Source organism: Ciona robusta, chromosome 7 (genome assembly GCF_009617815.1).
Source record: "Ciona robusta chromosome 7, ASM961781v2".
NCBI lineage: Eukaryota > Metazoa > Chordata > Ascidiacea > Phlebobranchia > Cionidae > Ciona > Ciona robusta.
This window is the reverse complement of record NC_143241.1, coordinates 1,525,191-1,543,865: the sequence shown is the minus strand read 5'-3', so window position 1 is coordinate 1,543,865 and position 18,675 is coordinate 1,525,191. Positions and strand designations below refer to the sequence as shown.

General features: G+C 30.1%; 1 protein-coding gene across 8 annotated transcripts in view; it reads left to right on the top strand.

Moving 5' to 3' along the window:
- The window catches only part of LOC149733354 (uncharacterized), a 45,243-nt gene extending 34,161 nt beyond the window's left edge, over positions 1–11,082 (top strand). For 7 of the 8 annotated variants that reach the window (XM_089880959.1, XM_089880960.1, XM_089880963.1 and 4 more), the window contains 11 exons: positions 3,229–3,333; positions 6,827–6,919; positions 7,150–7,201; positions 7,264–7,316; positions 7,472–7,526; positions 7,953–8,165; positions 8,822–8,913; positions 9,287–9,356; positions 9,956–10,063; positions 10,282–10,410; positions 10,619–11,082. In XM_089880959.1, the coding sequence (XP_089737085.1) occupies positions 3,229–3,333; positions 6,827–6,919; positions 7,150–7,201; positions 7,264–7,316; positions 7,472–7,526; positions 7,953–8,165; positions 8,822–8,913; positions 9,287–9,356; positions 9,956–10,063; positions 10,282–10,410; positions 10,619–10,776 (1,128 nt within the window). In that variant the 3' untranslated portion in view covers positions 10,777–11,082. The remainder of the gene's footprint in view (positions 1–3,228; positions 3,334–6,826; positions 6,920–7,149; positions 7,202–7,263; positions 7,317–7,471; positions 7,527–7,952; positions 8,166–8,821; positions 8,914–9,286; positions 9,357–9,955; positions 10,064–10,281; positions 10,411–10,618) is intronic. The other variant, XM_089880965.1, reaches the window with a different exon arrangement.
- The last annotated feature ends 7,593 nt before the right edge of the window (positions 11,083–18,675 follow it).

The following is an 18,675-nucleotide window of genomic DNA, read 5'->3' as shown; positions in this document are numbered from 1 at the left end:
AATTGAGACAATGTGAGTTACACGATGAGTTTCCTCTTTACTATTCATTTTATAATGATATAAATCTGTGCCCCTTTATTACAACAATATTACCAATGTGGGCCTACTTAATTAATGTCTCACATAGAACTGTTTTACTCAAAAACAATTATAAGTGGGGTAATAAAAAACCGAAAACATAAACTTTTGATTTTCTCTTTAAATATTAAATGAATAGAAAAAGTTTTTAGTCTGGAGGATCAGTGACCAATATACCTTGATGTCCAACAAAATTGTACGACTTCTATGTTTATTAAAAATTTAATTTAAAATTTTGTGCATTTTTTTCAATCTAACTTTGATAAAATAAAAGCAAAATTAACAATGGAAGTACAGGGTAATAATACAAATATTAGTCATACAACTTACGTATTATGCAGTCTATGTTTATAAAAAACCTCAACTTTTCCTCACTTTTTCCACAAATGCAAAATATTTTTAACAGATTTTTCAGGGTCTTTTTCAAATGCTTTTTTCTCTTATAATTCATCATTTTTACCTTACTGCTTCTTTTTTAAATATAAGCTTACCCACAAATAACATTTATTGGTATGAAAACAATGTCCATAAGTTGCATAACCTATATAAAGCACAAGAAGTAAGTTAGGTAACCAAAGCATTGCACTGGATTTAACTAAATGGTAAGGCTTTTGAAAATCTAAAGGACATCTGGCCTAGTCTAAACAAAATTCAGCAACACAATAATAAAAATGTTCGGTAGCTTAACAGTCTAAACTTAAACATAAATTTTATCATCAGAAAATGTAGGCACAGCTGTAAAGTATCTGTTTTTGATACTTGATTACATTTAAAATCAATTAACTAATTAATTAAATTAAAATAATATACATACATCACTGGCGTAAAACACGGGTATGCAAGGTATGCCTGCATACTCTGACATTTTTGAGGGTATGCCTGCATACCCTGCTAAACTGACATGTAATAACGTAATTTATACTTTTCGGGAAGTTTATTCAAATAAATTATACACGGTTTTCGGATAGGATAGGAACGGTTTCGCAGCCTATGCATTTTTTATTGCTTTCGTTACGTTTACCTGGGTACGTAGCGATTATTACGTATTACGATCAAGTGAAAAGGCCATTTAGAAAGAAAAACTAAAGGTTTGTCAAAAAGGAAGTTGCAACCCACGCCAGTGGCCAGTGTTTCTGCGTATGATTTCGTAATTAAAGGGGAAAATTGTAAAAATACTTTTATTTTAATATTGCAAAATCTTTTGTAACAATTATAAATAAATTTTGTTTACATTAATTCTACATTCTGCAACACTGCAATTCACGAGACTCGTAGTCTTGTGCGGCCTCTTTGATCGTGAACCACGTGTTCGTTTGATCGGAAACCACGTGTTCTATGCGATTTTGATTAGCGGCTCCTTCCGACTAAACCGAACGTGTTCGCGTGCGCCTTTTCTTCTTAATGACGTCATTAGCGCTCGGGCCCAGGCTATTATCAATTGTCCACAGAAGCTTATTAAAGAAACTATAACGATTTGCACATTTTACATGTCTGGCTACAGGTGTAATATCATAAAACGAAATGTGAATTAAATATTCCAATTCAACCGTATTCATGACGAGACCAGTCGTCAATACAACATTTCACTCTGCCAACTTTGTAATTGGATAATATGTATATCATATGTAAAATCGAGTTTAACTTTTGATTGCATGTGGTCAATGGAGATGCGCCGCCTTTTATCGGCACTTGGCCGGCTTTGATTGACAGGTTTTTAATTAATTTCTTGGCTTGTAAAAAACGTTGAAATAAAACGTTACCAATAGAAACGATTCTAGATTTGCACCGGTTATACAATATTGGTTGTTTCACCACAGTAAATAAGGTTAAATAACGGCATCGAATATGCTGAACGGTCGTTTTCTCAGCTCACCTACACAGCACCATGCGTCAAGATTTTACAGTAGAAAGTGAGGGGGGTTAAAGCAAATTTTTTTGCGCCCTCGGCGCAAATTACAACCCCTTCTTTCCACACGTCTATTTGCGCCGTTGGTTGTAGTAATCATGATTCAATAATATGTGTCAAATTTTAACACATTCTTTTCAAATTAATTTCGTGATTGTCCCCGTCGTAACATTATACGTGCACGCAGTGGTGGTGCATTAAATAAGAGTAACGAATTTGAAAATTGGCAGGAGTGCGGCGCATGCCTGTATACTCTACGCCAGTGCTGGCCTGCATATGTTTGTATTTTTGGGAATTTGTTGATATTAAAATAATTTAAAATTTTAAAGAATGTATCCGAAATAGATGGATGCAGTCACCAGCCTTAACATTACAACGAGTTGTAGCAAAATTAAACGCGATTACGCACACACGAGACCACGAATAGACGCAACGACGCACAGACGTAAATAACACGCAGGCGAAGTTCCGCACACGCTAAGTAACCGCCGCAATGCCGACACAATGTAGTGCATTGTTAAACGAGCATTAACTTTTGCCGCCCTGACATATTGAAAGTTTTACGCCTATGACATACATACATAACTTTAACATCAATTTTATCACAAAGTTAATATTTGTTGGGGTAAAAAAACAAAAACAGAAAAGAAGTGGTTGTTTTTTTACCCCTACCCATAAGGCAATTTTGGGGTAAAAAAAAACAAGAGAAAAGGTATGAATTGTTTGCAAAATTTAAAATTAAAATATACCACCAGGAATAGCAAACAACTGCATTCATAATAAGTTTATCAAGAAAGGCCTTTTTACAAAAAAAAAGTTTAGCAAACCACATAAAAAGTTTTTTTTGTCATTTTTTGTTTGATTTAGTGATTTGTGTTTCGCCAAAAAGATAATTACTTTTTAGAAAGAAAGTTAGGATAAAAAATATGCTAAATAAATATTCTTTTTACCCACAAAAGTTGTTTGCCATAAAATGTTTTTTTTTAGCGGGATAGGAGGGTTGTCTTTTCTTACCCCAAATACCCTATTGTATTTTATTACCCTGCCTTTAATTTTTTTAAACTCACAATACAGTCTTGTCACATTTCAAATACAATATTTGTTTAACAAAATTTAGGCTTTATTTTTTTGTCAGCTATTCAGTTCAAGATAGGGATTACGCCTGGCCGCAACAGAAGCAGAAACAACAATACTGTTTTGATAAATGATTATGATCATCATGTCGATAATAAATTATTCATCAGGTGGTTCCAGTTGGTAAAAACAATCAACTTACATTGAGTGAAGATGACAAAGAAAATATTAATTCTAAAATGGATGAATTGAATATTTCTGATACACAAACTCAAGTAGGTGTTTTTAGTTTATATTGAAAATCATTAAAACCTTTTTATCCATGAAATACTTTTAAACTCCGCCTATCATTAAATGATTTCCTGAAGAAGCATGAATTTTAATACAATAATACTTATACTATGAAATACAAACTTCTAATTTTCTGTTAGCTATGTTACCAGGTAGGGCTGTGAAAAAGTTAACGGTTAACAGAAAGTTCAAGTCGTTAACCGAACTATGACGTCATAGGGTATACACGTATATCAATATCTGTCTTATTTACCTGAAAGGCGCGTGTCGGCGTTTGTTTTTGGTGCTTTGGTGCTTTGCGATAAGACAGAGAGTGCAGCGACGCTGTGGCTTTGATCGTGCCCTACAACTGCGATTACTTTGTGGTGTTTCATTTATAATCAATTGAACTATGTTCTTTATTCGTTCTCAATCCGTCCCCGCTATTTGTTTTCCGTGATTTATACCGTCACGACTCGGTGAACCCACCTGCAGTCACATTTGGTTCAGGCGACATGATAGATTGTTCTATTACTCGCAACGCGTGTTTGTGTTGCAATACCTATTTACTTTTATATTTTACATTTCTAACTGTTTTAATTTGTATTCTATTTGAATAAGATTTTTAAATAAAAAGACAAATTGCTAAACACGATCTCCCGACGCTCCAACGTCGTCCATTGCGTTTGGTAATACCGCATGGTAACTAGTTTTGCAACTTTATTTTGGCGTAATAATCAACCTAACTGTTTCATACATGGTAAAGTTACCTTTAAATTCGCGAACGAAAAGCGATAAACAAGATGCTTTTATTAGGATTACACTTGTATCGGTTAACAGGTTAACCGGTTAAACAAAAATGGAAAAATCCACAGCCCTATTACCAAGCATAATGTAAAGAATCTATCAGCACCTCATCTAATATAAAATATATGATCAGCTTGTGAAAAATTCGAATAGTTAAAATGAATCTGTTTAACCAATGGCAGAATGACCTAATTCTATTTGTGTGGGGAAATCTATTCTCAACCACAGGCGTGAAAGGGGTGCATATTTTTGCCCCAACACCTTAATTGACGTACCCTAGGGTTTTTTAATTTTGTTTAAGCCACGGAACACTTTATGCATTAAAATATTGCCGAATACCAAAAAGGGAGTTTCTTAGCAAACCTATTGCTTTTGATCATGAACTTTAGAGCGTTTCACAAAAAGATGTTTCACCCATTGTGTTGTGACCGGTTTTCAGAGCTCTAGAGAGTTTTTTCAAAGATGCTGTGACCACATAGAATATAAACAGACAAATTCTTTGCAGGACACATAATGGCTGTTTTAAAATGACTACTGGTACCTTGTAACCTTAATATAATGTTTTTTTTATGAAAGGGTATGTTCGAGAGCCCTGAAACTAGGTGGCAGTCAAGGGCAATTGGTGTTTTTACTTCAATAGGAAAAATTAGCCATTTTCTTAGTGTTTTGTTCCCAGTTTTTGCTGTTCTCTTTTTTGGGGGCAAATACAGAGTTGGGATATGGGTTTTCTCATGTTAACAACAACAATGAAAATCGAGCGTATTATATCCTGATGATGTTTGGAACTATGTATAATGTTCCAAAGCTGTTTTAACGAATTATTTGTTCTGTTTTGGTATTAAATATGTGTTTTCTGGTGTTTGTCTACAGCACCGTCATCAGAAGCTTCAAAAATATGACACTGATAGCTCTTTATGAGATTTTTGTATGATTTATGATAGAAGTACATACTACTTAATATACATCAAATGAAAGATAACTTAATACTAAGTTTACAATGCATTTCTTTTAGATATTTCTGTTCATTCTGGTTATATTTAATATTGAAATTCATCGTAGGGGTTGCGACATGACAACATGTTAGCTAAAAGTAGGTATATGTAAAATCACGCTTATTAGGCTGGCAGTTGATTGCGGGTAAGTGTTTAAAAATCTTAACAATATGACATGTAAATATCATCTTATATTTGCCGATACGTTGATTATACAAACGCACTGTAACCCGTTGCGATAATGGAACACATCACAATACCACGTATGATGTAACATTGTTCAACTGACAGGTGCAACACTGCGCAATATCTTACCTTAATTCTGTGCGTCACAATATTGTTTATAATGCAACATTTGACTTTAAAACTCGTAATTGCGCAAAATAAAAGTATTTCGCATCACAATTGAACACGTAACAATTTTGTGCTGGTTGACGGGCGCAATGAAGTTTGAAAAAATCATTTTAACAAAACTCCAGGGAAAATAAACAAAATTAATTAAACATGCGTCAATCATGTTTCACAACACACGATCAAAGCTGTGTCCACCATGATCTCCCTTAGTTTTAATAGACTAACTTATCAGGGTAAGGTTTGCGAGCGAGAATAATGTTTCACATGTAGACTAAATAATAAACGTGTAAATTGCTATTATGTTGCAATAATCGACATGTGAATTGCTATTATGTCGTAATAAATCCACGCGGGAATCCTTACTTTTTCGTACGAAACATGCTGCTTGGCTCAGGAAAATATCGTATATAAATATAAAGCAGTGACCGACCCGATTTAGGTAGTTTATTCTCGCCTGTTTAACAGGCAAATTACATTTATTTTACAAGCAACTGTTAGGGAGGCAATTCATGACATGTGCGTGTCTTAGAAAAAGAACACCTATTCCTATAGTTTAGTTTTACCCTGGTTCGCGTGTTTTAGGTTTAATTTGAATTGCTTTCGGAAAAAAAGCAGCTTTGGAAGTAGACGTTAGTTGACATTTGAAACATAGAAATGACTAGTAAACATTACATTCTCACACAATAATAGAATTGTAGCCGTAACAATTGGCGATTTGCGATTATCAATGTGACGTAACGATTGTCTGACGTAACACGCAGTCTTTTAGGTAACCGAGCAAGGTACAAAAATAGCTAGTTTATGCATTAAGAGAATGAAGGCGTTGTGTAGCTACTATAAATTAATTATTTAAAAAGATTTTTGGAATAATTTGCTTTTATAATTGGAAAATCCAGGGGTTGCTGCAACCCCTGTAAAATTGTCAGGGTAGGCCTGCATACCCTGCACCATATAAATTGACGCCAGTGATTATGACATCATCATCATGATATTGATTACATCAAAAAATTAAAAATATGAAGTTGAAGGCGATTTTATACCCTACAAAGTTTTTATACCATGTTTTGCTCTTCAACTGTTATTGTTTGGTTGCAAAATCCAATTAGGAGAAACCTGGTGAAAAAAATAAAACTTATAAAAACTAGGTGGCAGTTTAAGAGTTAATTCAATTTCTCCAGCTGAGACTGTCTAATTTAATTATTGTTGCCTAAATTCTCATCAATGATTTCGTTCAAAAAGTATTTTATGTAGGTGAGATAATACTGGGTCTAAGCCCAAATATATTGACATCAAGCATCATCTCTTGCTTAGTGACACCATAAACCACATCCTTCTTTTTTTACAGGTGGTTTCTGATGAATCAAATCTGTCTCAAACAAATGAAGCTTCTGAGAATAATGAAGCATCTAATAATGTAAATAAACGTTCACTCAATCAGGTAACTATTTCTGGTATGTATTTTAAGTTTATTCATAGCAGAATGAAGAACATTAAATATGTATGCAACATATAAAATTTTCAGTGCTGTGGTTTGGTGATTTAGGAGCTTAATATTATATTATTGGGGTAAAATTATGTTACATAATTTAATAATGTTTGTTGTTAATTTAGCATTCTTAACAAAAATATAGAAATATTTATAAATCACATTACATATTTCTCTTCTAGAATGGTTATACAAATGAGGTTGGTCTTGATGTTAAAGTGCTCAATATATCAGGTAGTTTTACAATGTTTGTTTGGTTTTAAAAATATCTTTCATTTCTTTGATTTTCCCATTAGAGGCCATTACAGTGATGCCAGATAACGGTGTTGCCGATCTACAAAATACGAAGGTACTAATTTATGTTTTCTTGTTTTTCTTCTTCTTAGTATTTAAAGGTACTTAAATTAAATTAAGTATTTTTTAAATTGATTAGGTATGTATTAAATAGAATTAAGCTTTTTTTTTAAATAACAAAACTTTCAAAACAGAGCAATTGTCTTTCAGAGTATTGTAGAAACAGATGAAGTAGCGAATATAAGCACAGTAGCCACAACACCAGGTCAGTATGAACACTATTCGTCTGCGGATGTTTTTAAATAGGTATTTATGTAATATACCAACATTCCTAATTTTCCAATATATAGTAGGACGAGGAGCATACGACACCTTTTCATTTTATTTTCACGTTCTTTTTTAGTAGTATACATGGAACATTCAAATAATAAAACAGTATCCTTACAACTCTCATAGACCGTTGTTAATTGTTTAAAACACGATCAGGATATTTGAATATTATGTGCTAAAGGTGTCCCATCTTACCCCGCGGTGTTATATATGTTTTACTTTGTATCATTGTAACTAAATATGAATGTAACGTATTGCTTTGCATTAAAGTAAAAATAAGTACTATTCCGGTTAAAACATTTATTATAGAAAGCATTTTTATACAGAAAGCAGTTCTTTTAAGTAACATATCTTTTCCCAGCTAACGTAGTTTCCACAATTCATGCTGGACCCGGTAGTATCACATACTACACCCCCAACACCATCACCGCCTCAATTAACACATCACATCCCCAACCTGGGGTGGTGGGGCCACCAGTAATTCCCCCCGCAAACCCACACCTGGGTTTTGGAAATTCTACCCCAAGCACTGACATGAATGCTCAGGCACGCATGCCGGCTTACTATATACCAGGTTTTATTATTTTGAAATATTTTTTCAAGTTACAAACAATATTTCGATGTTCAAGAAATAGAGATAATTTTAAAAAGTTAGAAAATACCTACTAATCTGGTATGACAACTGCACTTTTCAGCTAAAAACGAAATGTTTCTCGTGTAAACTCTATTCTTTGTTGCGCCAAAAGTGTTTAGCACATCATTATCACCACAACTTCGCTATAATTATCCCTTTTATCAATATGTTAATTTGTAACCTCATTGGTTTCTGATTACAAAGTATTGGTGATAATGATGTGGTTTCTGATTACAAAGTATCACAGCATTCTATGTGAGTCAAAAATACGTAACAGACAAAAATCAAGTCTAGCCATTTGTATATTCTTATTCTTTTTGAGTCAAAGACTGAGGATGCCATTCATTTTATTCTTTATATTATACAATTTGCTGGACTTTTTTGTCCATTGTTTCCTGGCACCATATCCTGACTGTGTTTTTTTACACCAGAATCATCTTGTCAACTGAGTGTCAGATCAGGGTTAGATTCATGGAATTTATTACATTTCATGTTTATTTTGTTTTCTGATCCATGTTACTATTTTAAATTATTCGTTTAAGGAGGGAAAGAAACTGCATCAATATTAACAAATTATCAAGATATATGTTTAACAGGTTACCCCAACAACCCAATGTTTAACTACAACCCACCACCTCCACAAACAGTTTATTATGTGATGGGTCCTAATGGTTTGCAACCTTATCAGGCAAGTACTATCTTAAACATCATTTTCTATGTTGAATATGATGTATTATGCAACTGTACAAAGAGATTTTATCATATTTTGCAGTTTCTTTTGTAAATGTTCATAAAGTTGTTTGTAAAAAATAACTTATCTTTGGGCCTAAATCCATAATTGGCCCTATAATGTCAAAAAATTATCCCTGTTTTATTCCAAATCTTGTATATTTACAGCAGTTGTTTTTTTCAAGAAATACGACGTAGTTCAATTGTAAAAATAAAAGAAATTAATAGCCATGTTATAATATATTTCTGCAATTTTTGTGCCAACAAACCTGATTAAGATATTTCCACCATTAATTAAAATGTATTTGATGTAAAACTTATTTTAAACATAGGTTGTACCAAACCAACCACCAATGCACTACAACAACATTTTTTACCCTCCTACCTGTCTTTACAATCATGGTAAGTTGTGTTATGTCAGAGTTTTGTTTTGGCGCGCAACCTTATCGCGCCCGTTGTGATGTCACCAACCGTTTTGGCGCGAGTACTGCAGCGCCGGTCGTGGCATCACTTACACGCAAGGCATCTCTTCCATACGTCTTTGCATTGTTATTTCACAATCCTCTTTGTTTACTTTATCAGTCTCTGTTTGCAGTCAGTATGTAATGTGTAGTATTGCCCAACCTAATGATCTCATCATTGTTTGTTGGTAATCTATTTAGTCTGTGGTTATGTTAGAGATCACTGGCTTTTTAGGATGTTATTTCACTGACTTGTTAAGATGCTATAAAGCCTTTTTAGATTTATTCCAAAAATTCAGTTTCTCTGAATCTGTTCGCTGCACGACAAAAACTGTTATTTTACAATTTTGCAACACATGACAAAACTTTCTCCTAAACTTGGTAATTGATGAAAGGTTCATAGCCCAACTTGGTAAAGAGTATGCTTTAGAGAACTGGCATGTTTTGCAAATTTGCATGTAAACTATGTGATAAAATAAAGTTTAATCTGTATAGGAAATATGCACTGGATTGATGGTTAAATGACAATTTTATTCACAGACACTGCCCAACAACTAAGCCACTCATCAAGTGCACATAACTATGTTTATAATGGTGAACCAGCACAGGGCGGCCAGATACCAATATTTCCCAACGGAAACATGAATGGTGCGTATGTTTAACTAACACACTACATCCTGTGGTACATTTTTAGTGTTGTGCAACAACAAAATTTATCTGTTTTCATACTTGATGTTTGTCTGTTACTTTTTCATAACACACGATTCTTGCCATGTTTCTTTACAAAACAATTGGTCAACTCTATGAACACCAGATGAAGGTCAGTTTCACGGAATTTAAGTTTTATGTTTGTATTTGTTTTATAGAAGAAATGTTTACTGAAGAGTGCCACCCAGTGTTGGTAGGGGGAGATAACATTGTATTAACATCACCTATGTTAAACGTGTTTGCTGCAAAATATAATTCCAAAATCGCCCAGCTACAACTGAATGAAGGTAATACAAACATTATCACGGTATTTCCACGGTGGAATAAAGTCTTGATGATTAGCTCAGGGGTTACGGGTTATACGGCTTGTGGTCTAGATGGTTACCTGCTTTAGAACCACAGTAGTTTAACTGTTTTTGGTTTATAATATATAATTTGGCTGCTGTTTTAAGTTAAATACAATTTGTATACATCCTATTCATTTTCAATTTACAGAATCAGATAATTCTATTTACCTTGTTTTCCAATCCACTGATGACATGAATCGAGCATTGGAAGATCACAAGTCTGGGAACGAGAAATTTTCACTTTCCGAGATTGCTAACATGGATGAGAGGAATGAAGTCATCTTACAGATCAGAACTGTGCAATAATCTATCTCCAAGTGGTTTGACAATGATGGGTGTACGATGTAACAGATACTTTACAGTTATCATGGCTCAAACTGTTCATTCAACTTTTTGTTTACCTCCATTCTGACAAATTAAATAAAGAAGGCCTTACAATGCTAAATTTTTCATGATGTATCACTGCTGTGTATTTATTTCTCACAAGTTTTTATGTTGCACAGCTGTTGCATTTTACATGTTTCCCTTAACCCTGCAATCATGATTTTTACCCCCGTCACTAAACAAACTTTACACTTATAATCATGCTGAGTAAAAAAGACCTAATTTTCAGCACTGGTTTGTTGTATCTGAAGCCTCTAGCTATATAGAGTATCGCCTATATCTTCGTTCGACTTACCATGTATTAGGCAAACAGTTTAATGTTGCTGTTCCACTGATTCAGTATCATTTATAAACTAAAAAATAGCCAATCACGCACTGTGGTATGAATGTACCCACAATGTAGGTGTGTCCTATCAAGAGTAAAAGCTATTTTCTCCTGTTTATAGACAATCTTGTGTTTGTACGCTTGTTACTGTCGAAGCTGTCCCATGTTACTCTCAAGGCTACATGTGAAGGTTGAATAACTTGAAATTCTGTTCCATCCTTTTTTACGATTTTTTTTATTTTTACTAAAACTTAGAATTTTTTTAAAAAATTGTTCTTGTTCATACTCTCCAAACAAAGTAGTTAATGGTATGTAGCCTAGACTCGTTGCCTAATCCTCTCTGTGGTGCTGATGTAAACTCGTGCATGTCTGTTGCAAGTTCACCCCCTTTTCTTCACATTTTTCACCAGATATGGGAATCCTGCCTCTTACACACACACATAGGACATTGAATTGTACTAAGTTAAACGTCACACCATTGCCATGTACATGTGATACGTAAGTTTTTGGTTTACTTTAATGGTGCCTGATCAGTTAATTCCACTGCTAATAGCTTTTTTAGTAGCCCTGTTTTTTCAGCTTTTCTGTATTTTACTTTTATGTCGATGTAAGAAGAAATATCGGAAAATAAATTGTTCTTTTGTGCTCCCAATTAAAAGAATTGTTTAGCAGGTTATGGCAGGCCTGATTAGTTATATGTAAGTCCTAATATTTATGCTTCCGCTGTAAAGGCAGTTGTTGTTTGTTGACTGGCGTTATTCCAAATCCGGTAAACACCAAATAATGAATGTAATTTATTTACGCTCACCAACAGCCACAATAACATGGTATTCGGTTTTAAACGCATCATGCTCAGTTTCAACATAACAGTTTTCACCAAAGGTAGTAAAGACCGGTTTACACCAACTGCGATTTACACATCACTCACTAACTCAGGTGCGGATCCAGGGGGAGGAGGGCAATCGCCCCTCCTAGACCTGGCCGTAGCACAAAAAATCACTATATTTTTCTTTTAAACTAAAATCTGTTGCAACTCGACGCCTAAAGTGACGTCACCCAACCGCAATAATCCGTCAATCACGTCAACACTGCGGATACGACTTATCTCATGGGAGACTATTCTCATGAAAATACACCCCCCGTTGAACGAGGTTGATGATATCCCGTTTAGCCGCTGACAGGCCCAAATCGATTCCATTTTAACGCGTGACGTCACACTGCTGTCACGTGATTCTGTCCGATATATAATTCGCCCTTTCCCTAACATAAGAACTAATAACAAGAAACCACTTTCTGCACTGAGACCTCTGCCCAGCCGTCAAGCAAGCTTTCGCCCGATACCGTATCCTGTACTTGTATACCAGAAAAAGGGATAAAATATATCAAGATATCATGAACTGTTTGGTCTCTGGTTATAAAAGCAATTAGTACTACAGTAGATATAGCACTCCGCTGAAGCCTGAATATGAAGTCGGATCAACACGGAGTCATTTAACCCAACCAGCAATCATGTTTATTCAGTGGAGGCTGTAAAACACAAATTAGTTATATTGATCTAGAACTTAGATCCTTACAAAGGCGTGCAACATGCGGAGGAAGAGATTTTAAGCGGCCCACAGACAGTCTATGGTCTTACATGATAAGTAAATTAGTATTTTTTTGGTGCTAGTGATGAATCCTCCCCCCACCTTATTTGCTAACGGGGTTAGGTGTTGATGGTTAGCAAATAAGGTAGGTAGGGGAAGATTCTTCACTAGCACCATTTTTTTAATCATAGTCTCAGAATTAGTAAAAAGTATTCCACAATCAGACAGTCACCATACAGAATTACTTCATTCCCGCTCACCAACCTATGTTCATCTTTCCAACTATATGCCATTTTTTCTATTCTATTCTGTATGGGTGAGGTCCGTGAGAACCTGGGATTTAGGCCAGCTCCATATAACATGATGTTCGCGTGTATGTGCTCTATATGCCATACGTGCTGTACGTGCTGTACGTGCTGTACGTGCTGTATGTGCTGTATTGTGGTATTTAGAGTTGTCCTTAAAAATAGCACCTTACCATGGCGCTATCTATAAATAGCATCTTACCATAGAGGGCGCCATGCACCTTACTATTTCGCATTTTTTACCTGTTTAAAGTATACTGTTTCTATTTTACATATTTTTTTGAAATTTAAAAACAGTAATCAGCTTTGACGGACGTTTTATAAAATCGTGTTAATACTGTCGAATAATTCTGTAACCTTATTTTCCTGATTTTCATTAAAGGGGGGCCCGTAAAAAGATAATTAAAAAAAGTTTCTTCTGACAAAGTGTCCCATCCTCCCCCATTCTACTATATACTCATGTTTTTATACAATTTATTTTGTTTATTGTGAAAATGTAGGTTTTGTCGCTCTTTTTCGTTGTTGATGACGTGTTAACGGTAGTGGTCACTGGTCATACGTCATAATGTATAATTCAAGTCAAAATACAGCATAAATTTCTATTAAAAAGATAAATCCTTAAACAATAACTTACGAAGTTTGTCGCTTCTAACAACTGTTACTTTTAGTCGGAAGCAGAGTTCTAGATTCCTCATAAATTAAGTTATTAGTAGCCTGTGGGAACCAGTTTTCTAGAGAAACGAGACACCGGCCCTAATAGAACTCTGTCCATCAAGCTACTATTTTTGTAGCTCCCATCATTATTGTTATATAACACACATATGCATGTCACTCAGTTCATATTTTATTTTTTTCATTAATTTAATTCTGTTGATTGTCTCTTCTCTTTAATATTTGTTTATATATTTTTTCCTCACTTTTTTATCTTATTCTTCCTAACTTTTTAATTCCAATGCAAACCTTAAACAGATTTACTGCCCACAAGTACTTTAAATTGCGGGTGTAAACCAACATCGATAGAACCCTTCATAAACCCGAGCTCCAGGCATCACAAGGATTGATCTTCAACGACAATAGACAAATTCAAACAATTCGCAACAAACCTGAAATTACACTTGCTGCCCATTTTCTATTTAGTTCTTATTTATTTTTTATATGATTATTTTTTGCTTTATTTTTTATTGCAATGTTTATTTATACTGTAATGTGAAAAATTAATGTAATGCACTTGTTTCTAAATCCTACATTAGTGTGCACTCGAAACTGTTTATTGTAAACTTTGGTGAAATTTCTTTTGGGGGGTTTTGTTTTTTCATTATGTTCCAATCTTTGGATCAATCTTTTTTGAGGCTGACTCACCCCATTGTACGGGTTGTATCCTTACGCACACTTTTCTTAAAATTAAAACTTTAATATGTTTAAATAAACATTATTTATTTAATTTTCACATTGTATCGTCTGTAGGGTGTAACGGTCACGCCTTTATTCAAAACAATATTTCTTTCTTTGTTATCAAAAAAACCATAAGTTTCGTTGTCTGGTAAACGTGTTAAGTTTTAAGCCCAAAAAAAACAACGGCAATTTACATGGGAAATATGAAACAATTGTTTTTTTTTTTGCATGAAAAAAGTAATTGTACTGTTTTGAAATTTAAATTTTTTTCGAAATTATTTTGCAAAAAAAAAAATTGTTGTAAAAACTAATGTTCAATGTTTTTTTAATGAAATTTTTTTTTCTTATTGTTTAAAACAAATAACTGTACAGTGTTATTTAAAACATTTTTTGAATACCTTCGGGAAACATGTAAAAAATGATTTTTCGAAATTATTTTGCACACAAATTAAAAATTGTTGTAAAAACTTGTGCTAAACATTTTTTTAACGAAATTTTAATTTTTTTGGCTTAAAACAATTAACTGTACAGTTTTAATTAAAACATTTTTTTTAATTCTTTGGAAAACATGAAAAAAATGATTTCGTTTTGTTATTGGCATAAAGAAAAGTAATTGTACTGTATTGAACTTAAAATTATTTCGAAATTATTTTGCAAAAAAAAAATTGTTGTAAAAACTAATGTTAAAAATTTTTTAAACATTTTTCTAAATTTTTTATTGTTTAAAACAATTACCTGTGCAGTTTTAATTAAAAAAATGTTAAAACTAATGTTAAAAATTTTTTTTGAATAAAATAAAATTTTTTTATTGTTTAAAACAAGTAACTGTACAGTTTTATTTAAAACATTTCTTTGAATTCCTTTGGGAAACATGAAAAAATTGTTTTTTTTTGTTTTTTTTGCATGAAAATTTGTAGTTGTACCATTATAAACTTAAATTTTTTTAAAAAAAATTTTGCAAAAAAAAAAAAGATTGTTGTAAAAACTAATGTTAACAATTTTCTTTTAATAAAATTTAATTTTTTTATTGTTTAAAACAAGTAACTGTACAGTTTTAATTAAAACATTTTTTGGAATTCCTTTGGAAAACATGAAAAAATTGATTTTTTTTGTTTTTTTTGCATAAAAATTGTAGTTGTACTATTATAAACTTAAAATTGTTTTAAAAAAATTTTGCAAAAAAAAAATGTTGTAAAAACTAATGTTAAAAATTTTTTTTTAATAAAATTAATTTTTTTATTGTTTAAAACAAGTAACTGTACAGTTTTAATAAAAACATTTTTTTGAATTCTTTTGAGAAACATGAAAAAATTGTTTTTTTTTTGTTTTTTTTGCATAAAAATTGTAGTTGTACCATTATAAACTTAAATATTTTTAAAAAAAATTTTGCAAAAAAAAAAATTGTTGTAAAAACTAATGTTAAATTTTTTTTTTTAATAAAAATTATTTTTTTTTATTGTTTAAAACAAGTAACTGTACAGTTTTAATTAAAACATTTTTTTTGAATTCCTTTGGGAAACATGAAAAAATTGATTTTTTTTTGTTTTTTTTGCATAAAAATTGTAGTTGTACCATTATAAACTTAAAATTTTTTAACAAAAATTTTGCAAAAAAAAAATTGTTGTAAAAACTAATGTTAAAATTTTTTTTTTAATAAAATTTAATTTTTTTATTGTTTAAAACAAGTAACTTTAGTTGTACCATTATGAACTTAAAATTTAAAAAAAAAAAATTTGCAAAAAAAAAAAAAAAATTGTTGTAAAAACTAATGTTAAAAATTTTTTTTTAATAAAATTTAATTTTTATATTGTTTAAAACAAGTAAGTGTACAGTTTTAATTAAAATATTTTTTTGAATCCCTTTGAGAAACATGAAAAAATTGATTTTTGTTTGTTTTTTTTGGATAAAAATTGTAGTTGTACCATTATAAACTTAAAATTTTTTTAAAAAAATTTTGCAAAAAAAAAAAATTGTTGTAAAAACTAATGTTAAAAATTTTTTTTTAATAAAATTTATTTTTTTTATTGTTTAAAACAAGTAACTGTACAGTTTTAATTAAAACATTTTTTTGAATTCCTTTGAGAAACATGAAAAAATTGATTTTTTATGTTTTTTTGCACAAAAATTGTAGTTGTACCATTATAAACTTAAAATTTTTTTAAAAAAAATTTGCAAAAAAAAAAAAAAATTGTTGTAAAAACTAATGTTAAAAATTTTTTTTTAATAAAATTTATTTTTTTTATTGTTTAAAACAAGTAACTGTACAGTTTTAATTAAAAAATTTTTTTGAATTCCTTTGGAAAACATGAAAAAAATGATTTTTTTTTGTTTTTTTGCATAAAAATTGTAGTTGTACCATTATAAACTTAAATTTTTTTTAAAAAAATTTGCAAAAAAAAAAAAAAATTGTTGTAAAAACTAACGTTAAAAATTTTTTTTTAATAAAATTTAATTTTTTTATTGTTTAAAACAAGTAACTGTACAGTTTTAATTCAAACATTTTTTTGAATTCCTTTAAGAAAATGAAAAAATTGATTTTTTTTTGTTATTTTGCATAAAAATTGTAGTTGTACCATTATGAACTTAAATTTTTTTTAAAAAAAAATTGCAAAAAAAAAAAAAATTGTTGTAAAAACTAATGTTAAAAATTTTTTTTTAATAAAATTTAATTTTTTTATTGTTTAAAACAAGTAACTGTACAGTTTTAATTAAAATATTTTTTTGAATTCATTTGAGAAACATGAAAAAATTGATTTTTTTTTGTTTTTTTGCATAAAAATTGTAGTTGCACCATTATAAACTTAAAATTTTTTTAAAAAAAATTTGCAAAAAAAAAAAAATTGTTGTAAAAACTAATATTTAAAGTTTTTTTTTAATAAAATTTAATTTTTTTATTGTTTAAAACAAGTAACTGTACAGTTTTAATTAAAACATTTTTTTGAATTCCTTTGGGAAACATGAAAAAATTGATTTTTTTTGTTTTTTTGCATAAAAATTGTAGTTGTACCATTATAAACTTAAAATTTTTTTTAAAAAAATTTGCAAAAAAAAAAAAATTGTTGTAAAAACTAATGTTAAAAATTTTTTTTTAATAAAATTTAATTTTTTTATTGTTTAAAACAAGTAACTGTACAGTTTTAATTCAAACATTTTTTTGAATTCCTTTAAGAAACATGAAAAAATTGATTTTTTTTTGTTTTTTTGCATAAAAATTGTAGTTGTACCATTATGAACTTAAAATTTTTTTAAAAAAAATTTGCAAAAAAAAAAAAAATTGTTGTAAAAACTAATGTTAAAAATTTTTTTTTAATAAAATTTAATTTTTTTATTGTTTAAAACAAGTAACTGTACAGTTTTAATTAAAACATTTTTTTGAATTCCTTTGAGAAACATGAAAAAATTGATTTTTTTTTTGTTTTTTTGCATAAAAATTGTAGTTGTACCATTATAAACTTAAAATTTTTTTTAAAAAAATTTGCAAAAAAAAAAAAAATTGTTGTAAAAACTAATGTTAAAAATTTTTTTTTAATAAAATTTAATTTTTTTATTGTTTAAAACAAGTAACTGTACAGTTTTAATTAAAACATTTTTTTGAATTCCCTTGGAAAACATGAAAAAATTGATTTTTTTTTGTTTTTTTGCATAAAAATTGTAGTTGTACCATTATAAACTTAAAATTTTTTTAAAAAAAATTTGCAAAAAAAAAAAAAATTGTTGTAAAAACTAATGTTAAAAATTTTTTTTTAATAAAATTTAATTTTTTTATTGTTTAAAACAAGTAACTGTACAGTTTTAATTAAAACATTTTTTTGAATTCCTTTGGGAAACATGAAAAAATTGATTTTTTTTTGTTTTTTAGCATAAAAATTGTAGTTGTACCATTATAAACTTAAAATTTTTTTAAAAAAAATTTGCAAAAAAAAAAAAAATTGTTGTAAAAACTAATGTTAAAAATTTTTTTTTAATAAAATTTAATTTTTTTATTGTTTAAAACAAGTAACTGTACAGTTTTAATTCAAACATTTTTTTGAATTCTTTTAAGAAACATGAAAAAATTGATTTTTTTTGTTTTTTTTGCATAAAAATTGTAGTTGTACCATTATGAACTTAAAATTTTTTTAAAAAAAATTTGCAAAAAAAAAAAAAATTGTTGTAAAAACTAATGTTAAAAATTTTTTTTTAATAAAATTTAATTTTTTTATTGTTTAAAACA